Below are 14,508 nucleotides of genomic sequence, written 5' to 3' on the forward strand. Positions count from 1 at the left end.
GAAATGCTTTTGGATGTCTTGAAGTGTTCAGAGGCCCTCAGGGCAATAAATGTCTGAGATAGTGTGCTCCCCTGAAATGTGAGGCAGTTCAAAGCCTTTAAATTGATTTTATTTATTAGACAAATATCTTTAAATGTTCCTGTTTCAAGACCAAAACTATAAAATCAAACTGAAATATGATACGTTATTCAGTTGTTTGTGTAACTAAATTAAATCATATTCTGGCAAGTTTTTAAGCTTTAATAGTCTTGAGTGAAAGATGCCTTCATTATGATGCTTTTATTCCGCCCATATTTTTTTATTTACATGAAATGCCAGAACTGGAACAAATACACCAAAAAATCTCTAGTGTGCAAATGAAAACGGTCCACAAAAATGAAATGATTCAGGAGCTAAAAACCTGCAAACATATGGTCATAGGGAAAAATAAGGGGGGGGGATAATGGTGACACTGAGGCCCCTACTTTTGCCTCAGGCCTCCAGTCCTCCCCCATCTTCATCCCTTCACCTCTTCAGGATTTTTACCTTCATCTCATAGCCTTCCTCCCTCAAGCCCTGTTCATTTGACTTGTCTGCCCTCCCCTCTCCTCCCTTCAGCATCCTTTCTCCATCCTTCCATCCATTATCCACTTTTCATTCCTCGGCCTCTACAGCTCTACTCCACCTCTCTCCATCTTTCTGCCACCTTGCCCTCCCTCTTTTTTTATATATCTGTTGCCTTTTCATCTGACACTCCACCCCCATCCTCTCCTCCCCCCTCCTCTCCCCACCACCTCTCCCCCCCTCGCCGGTGGCGTCCATACACCGACCGGAGCGCAGGCTCCTCTTGTTGTCAGTCACTTTCCCAGCGAACAGACGGCGGCAGCAGCAACAGCAGCAGGAGGAGCGGAGACGGTAATCCCCCCTCCAGCCCAGCCCACCCCACCCCTCTCCGAAACCCAGAAACCGGTGGCAGGAGGGGAACAAAAATCCTCGCGGGACACCTGTGCTGCTTGGATACCCCCCCCTCCCCCCACCCCTCTTTTTGAACTGTGTGAAACATAATTTAAGATCTGAATTCGCACCCAAATTGTGGACGATGCTGATGAACCGCGGTGGTGACTGAGGCGGGGATGTAGACGCGGAACAAGCGGCCAAATTTGCCTCGATTGACGGTGACGGAGCGGTCGGCGCCACCACCACCAGCAGCAGCACCAGCAGCAGCATCAGTCGGTCGGCGGATGGAGATGCGTTGTGAAGGCGGAGGGATGATGATGATGATGATGATGATGATATAGCAGGTGCTGCAGGGTCGTGCCGCATTGCCTGGCCGCCGCGAGCGACGCCGGGGAGACGGTGATGCTGTCGTCGTCATTGTGCCACAGAAAGAGAGAGAAAGCGAGGAGAGGCTTTGACATGGAGGGAAGCGGCTGTGTGTCGGCTCTGAGCTCATCAGGCCGCCCGGATCAGCAGGTTGGATGTGCCGCCTGAAAGCCTGCAGGACCTGAGTCATGATATACATGGTGGAAAAATCACAACTAAGTTAAATTCTTGAGGGTGGAAATGTTTCTGTGCGTAAAAGTGAATGCCCCATATGTTGATAATGCATCATAGGAGCATCATAGCAGCAGCGTCTGTGCCAGTTCAGGGTGGATTACGTCTACAGAGCAGCAGGCCTCCATCTGAAGTCAGCTTCTGATCAGGAAACCCACAAAGAAAGACCATTTAATACACTTCACCCTGTTGCTGGAGGTAACAATTTCTTCTGTTGTTTCACTGGAAGCTGGTGTGGTGTGGTCCCCCGTGGAGGGACAGCTGTTGCAAAAGATGACTCACTTACAGGCTGGCCTCTCTCCAGAGACCCTGGAGAAGGCCAAGGTGGAGCTGAAAGAAAACCCGGAGACTTTACACCAGGACATCCAGGAGGTCCGGGACATGATCATCACCCGGCCGGACATTGGTTTCCTCAGGACAGACGACGCGTTTATCCTCAGATTCCTCCGAGCGAGGAAATTCAACCACTTCGAGGCGTTCCGACTGCTGGCACAGTACTTTGAGTACCGCCAGCAGAACCTGGACATGTTCAAGAATCTGAAAGCCACTGACCCGGGAATCAAGCAGGCCCTGAAGGACGGTTTCCCCGGCGTGCTCTCCAATCTGGACAGATATGGCAGGAAAATACTGGTCCTGTTCGCAGCCAACTGGGACCAGAGCAGGTAATAAAGAGGCAGAGGGGTTGGGGTTGGGGCTGGTGCTGATGGGGCTGTAAAGTCTGTGTTTAGGTTATCTGATCAGACATAAAAAGAGACAGGACACATGGAGAAGAGAGGAGAGTCAGTGCTTTAAAATCCATTTGAACTGAGTGTGAGTCTGGTTCGTGGAGCTGTCCATTCAGCACCACAGAAACTACAAACTAACTCATATTTCTTCTTTAATTAGTTGTGGAGAAAATACACTGCAAGGCCAAAAGTATGTGTAAACCCTAAAATAACAGCAATGAGCATTAAGCTGCTATAACGGTGTCCAATCTTCTAATTTCAGGCTTTCTACCAGCATTTTGGAACCTGCCTGCAGGGATTTGCTCCCATTTAGACAAAGCATTAGAAGAGAGCATTAGAGGTCTAACACTGATGTTTGGATAAGGTCTGGCTCACAGTTCCAGTTCATCACAAAGGGGTTGGATGGGGTCGAGGTCCGGGCTCTGTGCAGACCAGTCAGGGTTCATTCACACCAAACTGGGAAAAGCCCAAAATAAACAAAATTTGCCTGAAAGGGCTTTACCATCTAAACATATTACATCCACTGTCCTTAAATCCTCAATTCAGATAAATAATTAATAACCCCCCCCCCCAAAAAGAAATCTCTCTTCCACAGTGAACAGATGTGTGATAGATGTTGTACAATGTAGACGGAAAGAGCAACAGTCAAATGGAACAGATTAACAATGTTAAAACCATTGTTTTCATGGACCTGGCTTTGTGCGTGGTTGTCTTATCTTGTTAAAACAAGAAAGGATCTTCCCTAAATCTGTCACAAACTAAGAAGTATCGTCCAAATGATGAAAAAACTGCCCCAGAACAGAGATTTGCTGACATATGGCAGGTTGTCCACACACGTTTGGTCCTTTAGTGTATGTATTTACAAATGAACCCCCTGCCTTTTTATTTCAATAAAAGTATTAGCACTAAGATTTCCTGTTTTGAGTGGTTTAAACCTTTTTACCTTATAAAAAATTAATCATTTTCCACCTGTCTCATGTTGCATAATGTCAGGAACTTTCCCTGCTTAAATTGTTTTATTTGAACAATGTTTAAAGGTCTGAGGAGTTAAAAGTATCCAGAGTCACTCAAAAGTATGTATTTGTCTCTGTGAATTATCTCAAGACCGCTGCGGTTTATCTTGTGACCCCTCGGTGCCCGGGTCTCGACCACCATGTTGGAAACCAATGATTAAAATTACAAACTGTTGCTCATCATGTTGAGGGTGAACATCCAAGCACCTGGTAATTACAGCTGTCAGATAATATGAATCACTGAAGGGTTCCGCCTTTCCTTCTAAAATGAAGTGGAGTGAATACAAGTTACTTAAGTTAATAATCTTCAGCATGTTCCTAACTTCTAATTGCAGGTGAACTTGCAATTAAAGTCTGAATAGGACTGAGCTAAAATTGTAATTTAATATCATGTGTATCATGAGATTAAACCAGTTGTATTGGGGCTAAATCTGCAGACATATTTCTCCTGTATTGTTTGACTGGAGATACAAGATGAAGTACTGGGTCACTGTTACTGGTATTTTTCTCTCATAAATGAATTTATAGTCTGCAGTGACTGGGTCAGGGTTAGTATCCAGGCTAAGGTTGAAGTTATAAAAAGGGCCAGGACATGGCTTTGTTTGGCTTTAATGAGGGACCAGGCCTGGTTAGTGTTCAGGTAACAAGACTTTACAGAGATGTTGACCTTTTCTCTCCTCATAATTCAGTTCAGAAACATGAGAATATCCACATAAAGTGTTACTGGGTCTGATTAAATATAGGACCACAATGGAGCCATCCAGCTGTATCATGATTGTTCTAGAAAATGTAGACATACTACGGTAGACGCCACTCGGCTCAGCAAAATCATTATGTAATAAGTAACAGTGAACCCCGGAGGCGCAGACAGTCTGTAAGTTATAATTCCAGTCAGTCATAAGATCATGTGCATTTAGTGATTAATTTCTCCTCTCTGAACACGAATCAATCTGTGAAAATGATGTTGTCCTTGTTATTCTAGTCATCATTTTTCTTCTATTCGACAAATTTCAGAAATACTGGCAGAGCTGTTCTATTGTATGTTGTATAGCTGCAGCAGACTTGCATTTGTTAAGGGTCCATTTTGCTGCCAATTAAGCAAACTAAGAAGAATTATTATCTCTAGAGGGAGGTAAAAGGTTCCTCAGTTAAGAATCAGATGGAAATGAAGAGCAGGAAACAACATAATGAGGGCAATAGCAAACAGAAAAAAAAACACGACTGTTCATCAGCTGATGAAAACCCACCGAGGCAGCAAACAGCATGACTAGCAGCACCAGCAACCGCACGGTCGCAGCTGAAAGAAATTATAACATGCAACAAAACCGTCCAGCTGATACATTTGAGCTTTTTTACTATCTGCTGACACACTACAGCCTTACTCAAAAGACTTTAATTGAAGAATAAATTACACTGATTATCAGAGAATTCAGCTGCTTGTCAACCCCATTAAGAGACACTGTTTCAGCTCTTTAGATTAGATTTATTGTGAGAACAATTTAAGATCCTTGTCTACAGCTGTAACTCATGATTATTTTTTTTACAACTGATTAAACTTTAGATATTCAATATTCATTCAGTCCATCAGTGAAACAATTTGCATTACAGTTTCTCTTAGCCTAAATTGATGTCTTCATAACAATTGTTTTGTCCGACCTACTGGAAATATATGTAGAAAAAGCAGCAAATCCTCTCATTTTAGAAGCTGTAGAGAGTGTTTGAACATTTTTCTTTGTTAAGTGAAACAATGAATCAAATATCAAATAGCTGCTGACTATTTTTGTAGCCCAACTGATACTGGGTTTATCAATATTTAAGACAGCTGATGCATGCTGTGTCGGACATTTTACAGTGTAATAAGCATCTCAGCACTCTGGTGGACATTGTTGCATAATAAATTTAAATTTTGTCATGTTTTCTGTTTTCAGTTTAATATTCTCTCCAGTTCGCTGGCAAATAAAAATCCTGTCACACTGTTCTCAGATACACATTTGTGGACATACTGAGGGCGATCCTGCTGTCGCTGGAATCTATGATAGAAGACCCGGAGCTGCAGGTCAACGGCTTCATCCTCATCATCGACTGGAGTAACTTCACCTTCAAGCAGGCGTCCAAACTGACTCCCAGCATGCTACGGCTTGCCATCGAGGGGCTACAGGTAAGACGCTCCGCTATCAGAAAGCTTTGTTGATGTTGTTATGGTTGGTTTACGGTTGGGTGCTGATCCTGGAAACTGTGGTTTATATCCTAGGATGTCAAAGTTGTTTTTTTGACCACGACTGTGATCAGTTACAAGGTAGTTTTAGTTTTAGTTTCTTTTTTGGATGACAAACAACCTATTTTGTCATCAAGCTATAAAGACTTATTGGTAAAATAGTTACCAGCCATTATATATCAGACAATTACATACCACAATAATCCCGGAGGTTAATAATAATGTGAATGCAGACAAATATCTACAATTTGTCATTACACTACAGCTGAAGTGATTACTAAGTTACAGTAATTGATTACTTAATTAATCCTTAGAAACTAATTTACGATCTTGGTTTTCTGTTTTAATTGTAATTTAATATATTTGGGTTTTAAATAGTTTGTCCAGAAAAATCAAGCAATCTAAAGAGACGCCACCTTGGCCTCTGGAAACTTTCTGACATTTTATCGACTGCAGAATTTGTACATTAATTGATAACACAATTGACAGATTCATTGATATTTTTGTCGCAGCTCTACACTGCACATTTTCCCAATATTATCTTGGCATCTAGAAATCCTTCAATGGAGCTATGTTAGCTGAGGGAAAAGCAAAATCCTGCACCTTAGTTGACTCTAAAGGACTATGTTTCATTTTCTGACAGTGGCAGAACAAACCTCCAGTTCCCTTCCCATCAGCCACTCTGCAGGCAAAAATGTTCCACTCAAGAACAAGTCAAGCACCGTGTTAAAGCCGTGAGCTTGTATAAAGAGCAATACAAGGAATAATGACATTTCCATTTTGATTACACACCGCTAGGTGGTTTGTTCAAGGCTCGTTTGGCAGGTAGATGATGCAAAAAAAGGGATTTTTAGTGGTTGTCAGTTTGGTTTGTGAGTTCTTGCTTTCTTTAATGAGAATTGGTATTCCAGTTTTTTGGTTTTGGGGAGGAGGAAGGGGAGACGAGTGTGACAGTGCTCACTGGATTTGTATTGAGAGTTTTTCATGACATAAACACGCATTAGTGCTCTCGGTCATCAGGACACCTTTAACGTCATTATTGAAATGAGTTACAGGAGAAAAAGCTCACAGGCGGAGTGTACAGCTGTCCTCTGGTACCCAGCCAAAGAGGAAATGTCTTGCCTGTGTGTGTGTGTGTGTGTGTGTGTGTGTGTGTGAGGGGATGTGGGGGGTTGTTATTGCTTTCTCAACAGCCTTGTGAATCATCTGCCAATTTGCGTTGGGCTCCATTAGTCAAAGTGAAATCTAAGGGGAAGGGTTTCCAGAGGGAAGTGTTGAGTAAGACGCAGTGTGGTCTAAAAGATTATCTGATGTGCTTGTGATGGATGACAAACTGTCAAAGAAGCTTTCCTTTAAATTTTACACAAAATGTACATTCCGTATTTTTGTTTTCAAGCTGACACACTAAGAGGAGGAAAGAGGGGTAAAAGAAAGCTGTTATAATTTAGAAGCTTTTTGTGTGAGTTTTTTATCTTTAAAGGTCCGGTGTGTAACATTTAGGATTCCAACATGCTTTTACAGTAGCCCAGAAGGGACAAACCAACCATACCCTGGCTCTATATAGGGGCATATGTAATCTAGTTTCTCCTTTGCAATTGCCATCTGTAATCACGTTAGCTGCCACTAAATCCCACACACTCAACCTTTAACTTTACATTTCATATTTCTTGCATTAGCACAGACAAATATTATAATTACATCAGGATTTAGTAAAATTAATGCTAATTATAAATTGGACCAACATCAAACATGTATATTATGATTGTGAAGATGAACAGAACAGTAGGCTGGGTATCAAACCATATTACTTATTTAGTCCAAAATCAATTGTGTCCACAAAAGACACAACAATTTACTGAGAATTTAGTTTTTACATAATGAATCACAAAACGGTTCCATATTGCGTTTTTTTGAATTGCCTCTCCTTCTACTTGCCGCAGCAATATGTAAATACATCTATTTCTATACAAGCAGGATGATTTGATACTTCCTTCCACTTACTGTAAACATTAGTTTTCTGCAGGGTCAGCACAGACTTGAGGTGGGACGTCGGCAAGGGAAAAATCTTTCTCCTTCTTCAGATGGAGGGAGCAACTGTAGATGCAAACCAGTGCATCACTGTGACGAGTCCATATATAACACGTTTCTGACGGCTCTCCAGACACAGATTAGGGCCTGAATTATTGATGGGAGCTATTAGCTGAGCCCTGAGTCATTCCCAACTGTGCAACTGCTCACACAAATGGCTGCTCATCATTTGGTGCAGAAAGCAAAAGAACGGCGCGTAATTGAGTGATGTGATTTGATTTGACAAATAAAACATAACAAGCACATTACAAAAATCATCAAGGATGTGGCAATAAATTCAAACTTATTTTCCTCTGGATGCAAATATGGGAAAATAAATTTAACGGTGGTAATGTTCTTTATTTTCTTTATTGTGAACGGAGAGACCAAAACAACAATGAATGCATCTAATAACAAGTATTGTTTGTTTCCAAAGCTATTATATATTGTTGTTGTCCAGAAGCCCTTGGGCACATGTTCCTTTATTACCATGAACACACACTGTAGTTTATTTTGACACAATCCCACATAGGTAATGCTCACTAAGCATCAAATGCACTATTTTCTCTGTTTGAGTAAGCATCCTTTAAACTAATTTGACAAGCTGTTTTAGGAAATTATTTTTGCCTTTTTTTAAAACTTGAACTATATATTTTTTACTTGTTTTTTAAAGATTTGTATCTTCAGTAGGATACAATGGGCTTAGAGCCACGGAAGTGTGAGGGGAAGGGTAATGAAATCCTCTGGAGTTCTCTGTCCTTGTTGCCCATGCTTTTACCTGTTTGCCATGTATAGTTTTTATGTAGTTGGTCATGTGACGTGTTGCTCCAGGATCACAGGTGTAAGGGGGCGTGGCCTGGAGAAGACAGGAAAGATAGAAAAGCTGTTAGAGGTAGACAGAGGAGTTATTTGGGATCCTGGCCTCCTATTGAGATGAGGAAAGGCATTAGCTCCTTTTAATGGTTGTACTTCATTCATGTGAAGTGAAAAGGAATTCCGTGACATTTGAGGACCATAACAATTGAGCAGAGGACTGGAAATCAACACAAGGCCATATTACCAATTCCCAGTTCTACATCCAGTGTGTTTGATATTTTGGGCTTTTTTTTTTTTTTTTGTAGTTCATTGTGGCTTCTGATTAATATTTTTGCATTTTGAAGGAAGGACGTAGATCCTATTTTTTGGACATTACAATAATTGCCTTATAATCCTGTAATGCCTGTTGGGGGCTTAATGAATTGTGTGAAACGTAAGTTCCCATTTAGTACGTTCCTTTGGTATTGTCAGGAGGCCTTTAAAGGCACCATCTTCTTGAAATTTCCCCATTTACCCAGATCTTAGTAAATAGATCACAGTAGCTCTCAAATTATAATTGTAACTAGGTTTAAAACTTAAATTGATTCTTATAAGGGGATGGACTTTGTTTAATGGGATTGAAATATGTGGACTAGTTCATCGTTTAGCAATAGCAAGAAAAGCAGGTGACACAATGGGAATACATCAGTCATAAAGATATAAAAATATGTTTTGTTTTCTTTTTTTACCTGAATATAAAAGCCTAACACAGGTTTGGGGCTTAAAATTAGGTACATACAGGATATTTGTTGCACTTCTTCTCCCTAAGTCCCTAAGTAACCATCTTAATCTGTATCATCCCTGTTCAATAAAGCAATAAATAAACTGCACGACATTCAACATTTATGTTTCTGTACAGTATGTGAGAATAGTAGAGCTGAGTCATTTCCACACATGAACTGAGATCTAAATATTTTAAAACGGTCACAATGAGTCACTTCAGTCTGAGCAAGTCTGGTTAAGAATCTGAACACCAGTAAGTGTTTAAGAGCAGCTGAGTCAGATTCATCTGCAGGCCAGAGTTTCTCCTGCACGAGGGTATGATGTAGTTTGATGGCTGATTTACACTGAACACATCCTTCAGTTAACTTCTGTGTGCATCAGCAACTTTATATCTGCTGTGGCTGTCCTTGTTTCTCTTTGTTTCCACAGATTTGTCATGACACTTATTGCTGGATTATCTGATGTCTATATGAACTGACAGCCATGTGACAAATATCTAGAAATTGCACCGCAAAAAAATAAAAAACCTACAAAAATGCAAAATATTGTTCTGCTTATTATCTAGAGAAAAAACAACTCATCACATTTTGTTCATATTGCCCCAGAATATTAAGTTCAGCTACATCAAACATAAGTTTTAGTTTTTGTCTTAAAGTTTTATTAAGATTGGCATAATTCTTAATATCCTTATTTTGGATTTTAGTGTGACAACCATTCAATCCACTTTTCACTTCTTTCTTATCAGCTAAAAAAGGGAGATTGAATGTATAACTGTGACAAATCAAGATGAGTTACCTTGAAATAAGTTTAATAATCTAATTCAAATTGTGCTTGACAGTATTATTTATCCTCCGTGAAGGAAAATCAGACCTTAATGTCCTAAAATAAGATAATATAAACTTAAATTGCCCTTCTTTTTGCAATATAAGAAGTTAAAATCCTTTTTGGTTTTTCGATTCATCTTTTAGTTTTGCCTGTACTGACTCATCCGCTTGCCTTTCTTTTGTCTCGTCCTCCATGTTAATGCTTCTCAAACTGCCTCAGTTGTGATTTACTTTTTGTCATGGCAACCCTGACAATGTTAGTTTTGAGCAAATACAAATAGCATGTAGGCCGCATGCCTTGGGATCCAAATTTGTTTCACAGTATGCTGTACAGATCACAGCAGAGGAAAGATTGTTAGTTTGGATCTCTGCTGGCGGCCCCGAGAGGGTTCAGTGGTTATTACACCCCCGAATATGCAACAGTTTGTTTGTTTGTTTAGTTTTTCTCATGATTATTTTGTAGAGGCAGACAGGAAAGAGAGAGACGGGGAAGAGCACGCAACAAAGGTCGCTGGTTGGATTTGAACCGCTGATGTTGTGGTTTAGTGTCTTAACGCCGCACAATCTGCAACTGTGAAAGAGAATAAACAACATACTGACAGTTATTCTCTTGGAGCCTCAACAGTAATGATGCTAAAACTGTTACATTTACCCTGAAGGGTTTATCAGCATGATGGCATGCCAATATGTGCATTAGAACAAGAGTTGTTTTGTGTACAAAAAGGACATTTTAGTGTGAGTGTGACGCTGGAGGAAAGCACTTGGAAATGGAAAGGGTTCATCCTCTGAGGAACGTGAATGTTTTTGGCACATTTCATGATAAATCTTGTTGACTGATAACTAATCTAGATTTTGGCTGGATTGTGAAGGTGGAGGAAAAGCACATGGAGTCAACCTTTGGCTGCAGAAATGGCTGGAGGATGCAGACAATATGATGTCTGTTTGTTTGTGCTGTTCTTTGCTCTTCTTTCAATTAAGAAATCCAGTTCTGATATAACTATGCTAACCTCTATGGGAGCTGCCTTTGTTGTTTAACCAGCAGTGTTCTTGCTGCGTCATACCTAGCGCCCCCTAGATTCTAGGTTGAGGTTTTGCAAGATGGATTCTCATGTGATTTTGTGAAAATTTGATTAAATTAGTTCAAATTAGACAATGGGTGACCAATTTCGATACTAACATCATATTTAATCCATGGTGTCTGCCCAGTTTCAAGAATAATCCTCTAAGTATCATGAATATCTATATTCATGGTTCTCAAGATATAGTATTCTGCTCTGGACAAACTCTGCAAAGTGTTGGACAAACCAACTAACATTGGCTTACATTGGTATATTTTTGCTGCATTGCTTGGAAGGAAAAACAGTGATTCCTGTCTTACTTTGATTTATATCAGAAAATAGTGAGACAGAGTGAAAATCTAATGGTCGCTGAGGGACAAATTCAGAATTGGTAGCCTACTCAACATGGCTTTGTGTCCTTAAGTTGACCCTCTCTATCATCTTGCCCTTAATGTACTGCCTGATTGTTTGTGCTATTGTCTGGAGGTTTGTTGGCTTATTGCTCTTAGACACAGTCAGCACAGTGCATTCTCCATTTTCCCAGTTGTGGGTAAAGCACTTTCCCACTTGCATTTCTTTATGCTCTCATAAAAGAGATTATATTAAGGAGGTGAGACAGTTTGCAGGATGGGATACAAACCCATCCAGTCATAATCCTCCAGGATTACATTATTACAGAAGGATTAAAGTTACAAGTCTGCAAAACACTCTTTTGGGTTGTTCCTTTCAAAACAAGTTTGAAAAATGTTTTCAAAAAGGGATTCAAAGTAATGTACGAGAAAATGCGATTGAAATATTATCTGGCAAAAATTTGTTGCAGCTTTTACATTAAAAAAACAGTTTACTCCAACAAAGTGTTGGTCAGTAACTGATTGGGGATTATGTAATCACATTACAAAAAACAAGTAACTATAATCACCCCAGATTAAATTTGAAAATGTGTATTTAGGATTATTTGATTACATTTTTGATTACGTCTTTAAAAAGTTTTTTTAATGATAACCGATGATCTATTAACCCTCTGGTGTCTATTAGATCTTCATAGGGGTATGGGGTAACTCTCATGTTCATTCCATTGTGCAATGCATTCCCACACAGCTTCTGACTGGTCAACAGACTCAGTCCAAGGCATCATGGGGTTGCCAATGGACAGGTGACAACCATGCAAACAACGACAATGTTTTTTAGACAGAAACATTAATAAATAATAACAGAAGAAGAAGAACTGTAAATGTGTAAAAAATATTTTATTTACATTTAAAATCTTTAAAGAGCAAAATAATAGTTGTGGAAATGTTTGTGGCTGCGTCCATTTTTTAGTATATAGTGAAATAGTTTTAATGATTGATTCTGAAGTAATCCAAAAGTATTCAGATTAGATTACATTTTCCAATGGACTATTTATGGAACAATCAATTGATTATGTTACTAATTGCAAAAGAAATCAATGTAATTGACACTGCTTTTAGATTATCAAAGCAAAGAAAAGAAAAACACACCTCAGCATTACACAGTAAATATTTCAAAGTGAAAAGGTTGTATTACTCTTTTTATAAAAGCTGAAGGACATTTTCATTATTGTGTTATGGATATAACTATGCCCGGTGACATGGGTTTACAAGTGCAGCGTATATTTAACAGAGAAAGTCCAAAAATAGAAAGAAAAATAAAACAATTTAAGCATCTTTCACGGTCCTATCTTCAGATCATCACTGTCTGCAACAAAATTCATAAATCACTGTCAAAAACATTTACTGTGTAGCACTGAAAACATCCAGCAAACTTAAACACATTGAAATTAAACAGCCATTCCAATCACACCGCAATATTTCAGGGTCCTGTCGAATCATTTCATGGAACATTAACTCTCATAAATCATCATAATTTGTACAATACAAAAAAAGTTTCCACTTCACACAAACCACAAAGCTCACACAATCATTTTTCTGCCTGAATATTTTTAAATCAGCCAACCTCAACGACCAGAAGAAAAATTACTCTCAACTGTGCAACTAAAGAAAGTTTCTTCTTAAGGTTTTTTCATATTTTTGCTTTCCTTATGACAACCACTGCATTGGACTGGAAGTTTATTCTTTACAAGCTTAGAGTTCATTAAACTTTGTACAACATAAAGCAAGTTGTAAGGCAATGTGAGTTTAGTTATATTGCAAATTTCATACATAAAGGCAATGCAACGTGCTGTACATAATGCATTAAAAATATTAACAAAGAGCATAGAAACATTAAAACGCCAATTAAAAGAATAAAAAACATCTATTAATCAAGAGAATATATTTCCATGTGAAATGGATGGTTTTACATCTACAGGGATGAGCTTCTCTTTCGTAACTGACACTTTTAGGTCATGTCTGAAGAGTTTTTATTACTGTAAGGTGTTTGAACATGCGGGAGGTGGACTTCTGCCTTCTGTTTTGTATAGATGTCTTGTGTCTTGAGGTCAGAGATGTGTATCACCTCGTTAAGGTGATCTGTCACAGTCTGACACCATCTGACCTCAGATCAGCGACCTGCCACTCAGTAATGAATGAGCTGTCCTGGATGTCTGACAGTTAACTGGCCGTCCAGCTGCTGACAGCCAGTAGACTCAACACTGCAGCTTCTTGTGTCTAATTTAGTTTAAAGCTGCAGTGTTTGGGTTCTTGTAAATGTCTCAATAATTTTAACGTTAACTAGAGCAACATTCTTACATCTGTCTGTTAGCAGGGTTTGGCTCAAAGTGACCCTGACGCAGGAATCAGCTGATGAGATTTTGGTGGTGATTTGCTTCTGGGATTTTGTCCATTAGATAGTTTTTCTTATGGCCAAACCTCTTAATGTTGCATTCAAATGCTTGTGGGAAAGACGAACACGTGGGGTTTCTTACTGCGCTGATGATAGGAGTTGTATTCCTCTGTTTTTCTGCAGAAGGACAATAATGAGGTTCAACCTTAACTAGATAATTACAAACCAAATCAAATCACTGTAATGTAAAACAAAGCTGATGGTATCACAGTTACATAAACGCATTATTAGTCTTCACATGACTTTGTGTCTAATATCCAAGACTGGGTCCAAATTATATAATCTAATCAAGTCGAGTACGGTTATCTTGTTTTGCTGTGGATCGGTGGTCTTTGTGGCAATATGCTTAATGAGAACTATGAGCTCGAGGAAGATTAATCCTAATTTGCAAATGTATTCCGAACATATTTCATGTTTATTGGATTTAAAAAATGTCAATCCGATATTTTCAGGGTTAATTCAACACTTTTCCTCTCAGAATTATGACATCTGGACCTTTCCTTAGACCTCCAATTCCACTGTGTCATCCAAGTGTTAAATAAGAGGGTAAAAAGCTCACTGATTTAGTCACGCTGTCACCTTCCTTTTAAAACCGCTGCAAATGACTCAACGTGGCATCCATATCGTACAAAAAGTGGTGAAGTTAAGACGTCCTTGGTTTAACTCTCCTCCTCCTCTCCTCTCTGTCCCCTC

General features: G+C 39.4%; 1 protein-coding gene across 1 annotated transcript in view; it reads left to right on the plus strand.

Moving 5' to 3' along the window:
- Nucleotides 1-1,279: 1,279 nt before the first annotated feature.
- The window catches only part of clvs2 (clavesin 2), a 37,938-nt gene continuing 24,709 nt past the window's right edge, over nucleotides 1,280-14,508 (plus strand). The window contains exons 1-2 of the mRNA XM_051408948.1: nucleotides 1,280-2,195; nucleotides 5,255-5,429. Of these exons, the coding sequence (XP_051264908.1) occupies nucleotides 1,807-2,195; nucleotides 5,255-5,429 (564 nt within the window). The 5' untranslated portion in view covers nucleotides 1,280-1,806. The remainder of the gene's footprint in view (nucleotides 2,196-5,254; nucleotides 5,430-14,508) is intronic.

This window comes from Dicentrarchus labrax, unplaced genomic scaffold (assembly GCF_905237075.1).
Source record: "Dicentrarchus labrax unplaced genomic scaffold, dlabrax2021, whole genome shotgun sequence".
In the NCBI taxonomy this organism is placed as follows: domain Eukaryota; kingdom Metazoa; phylum Chordata; class Actinopteri; family Moronidae; genus Dicentrarchus; species Dicentrarchus labrax.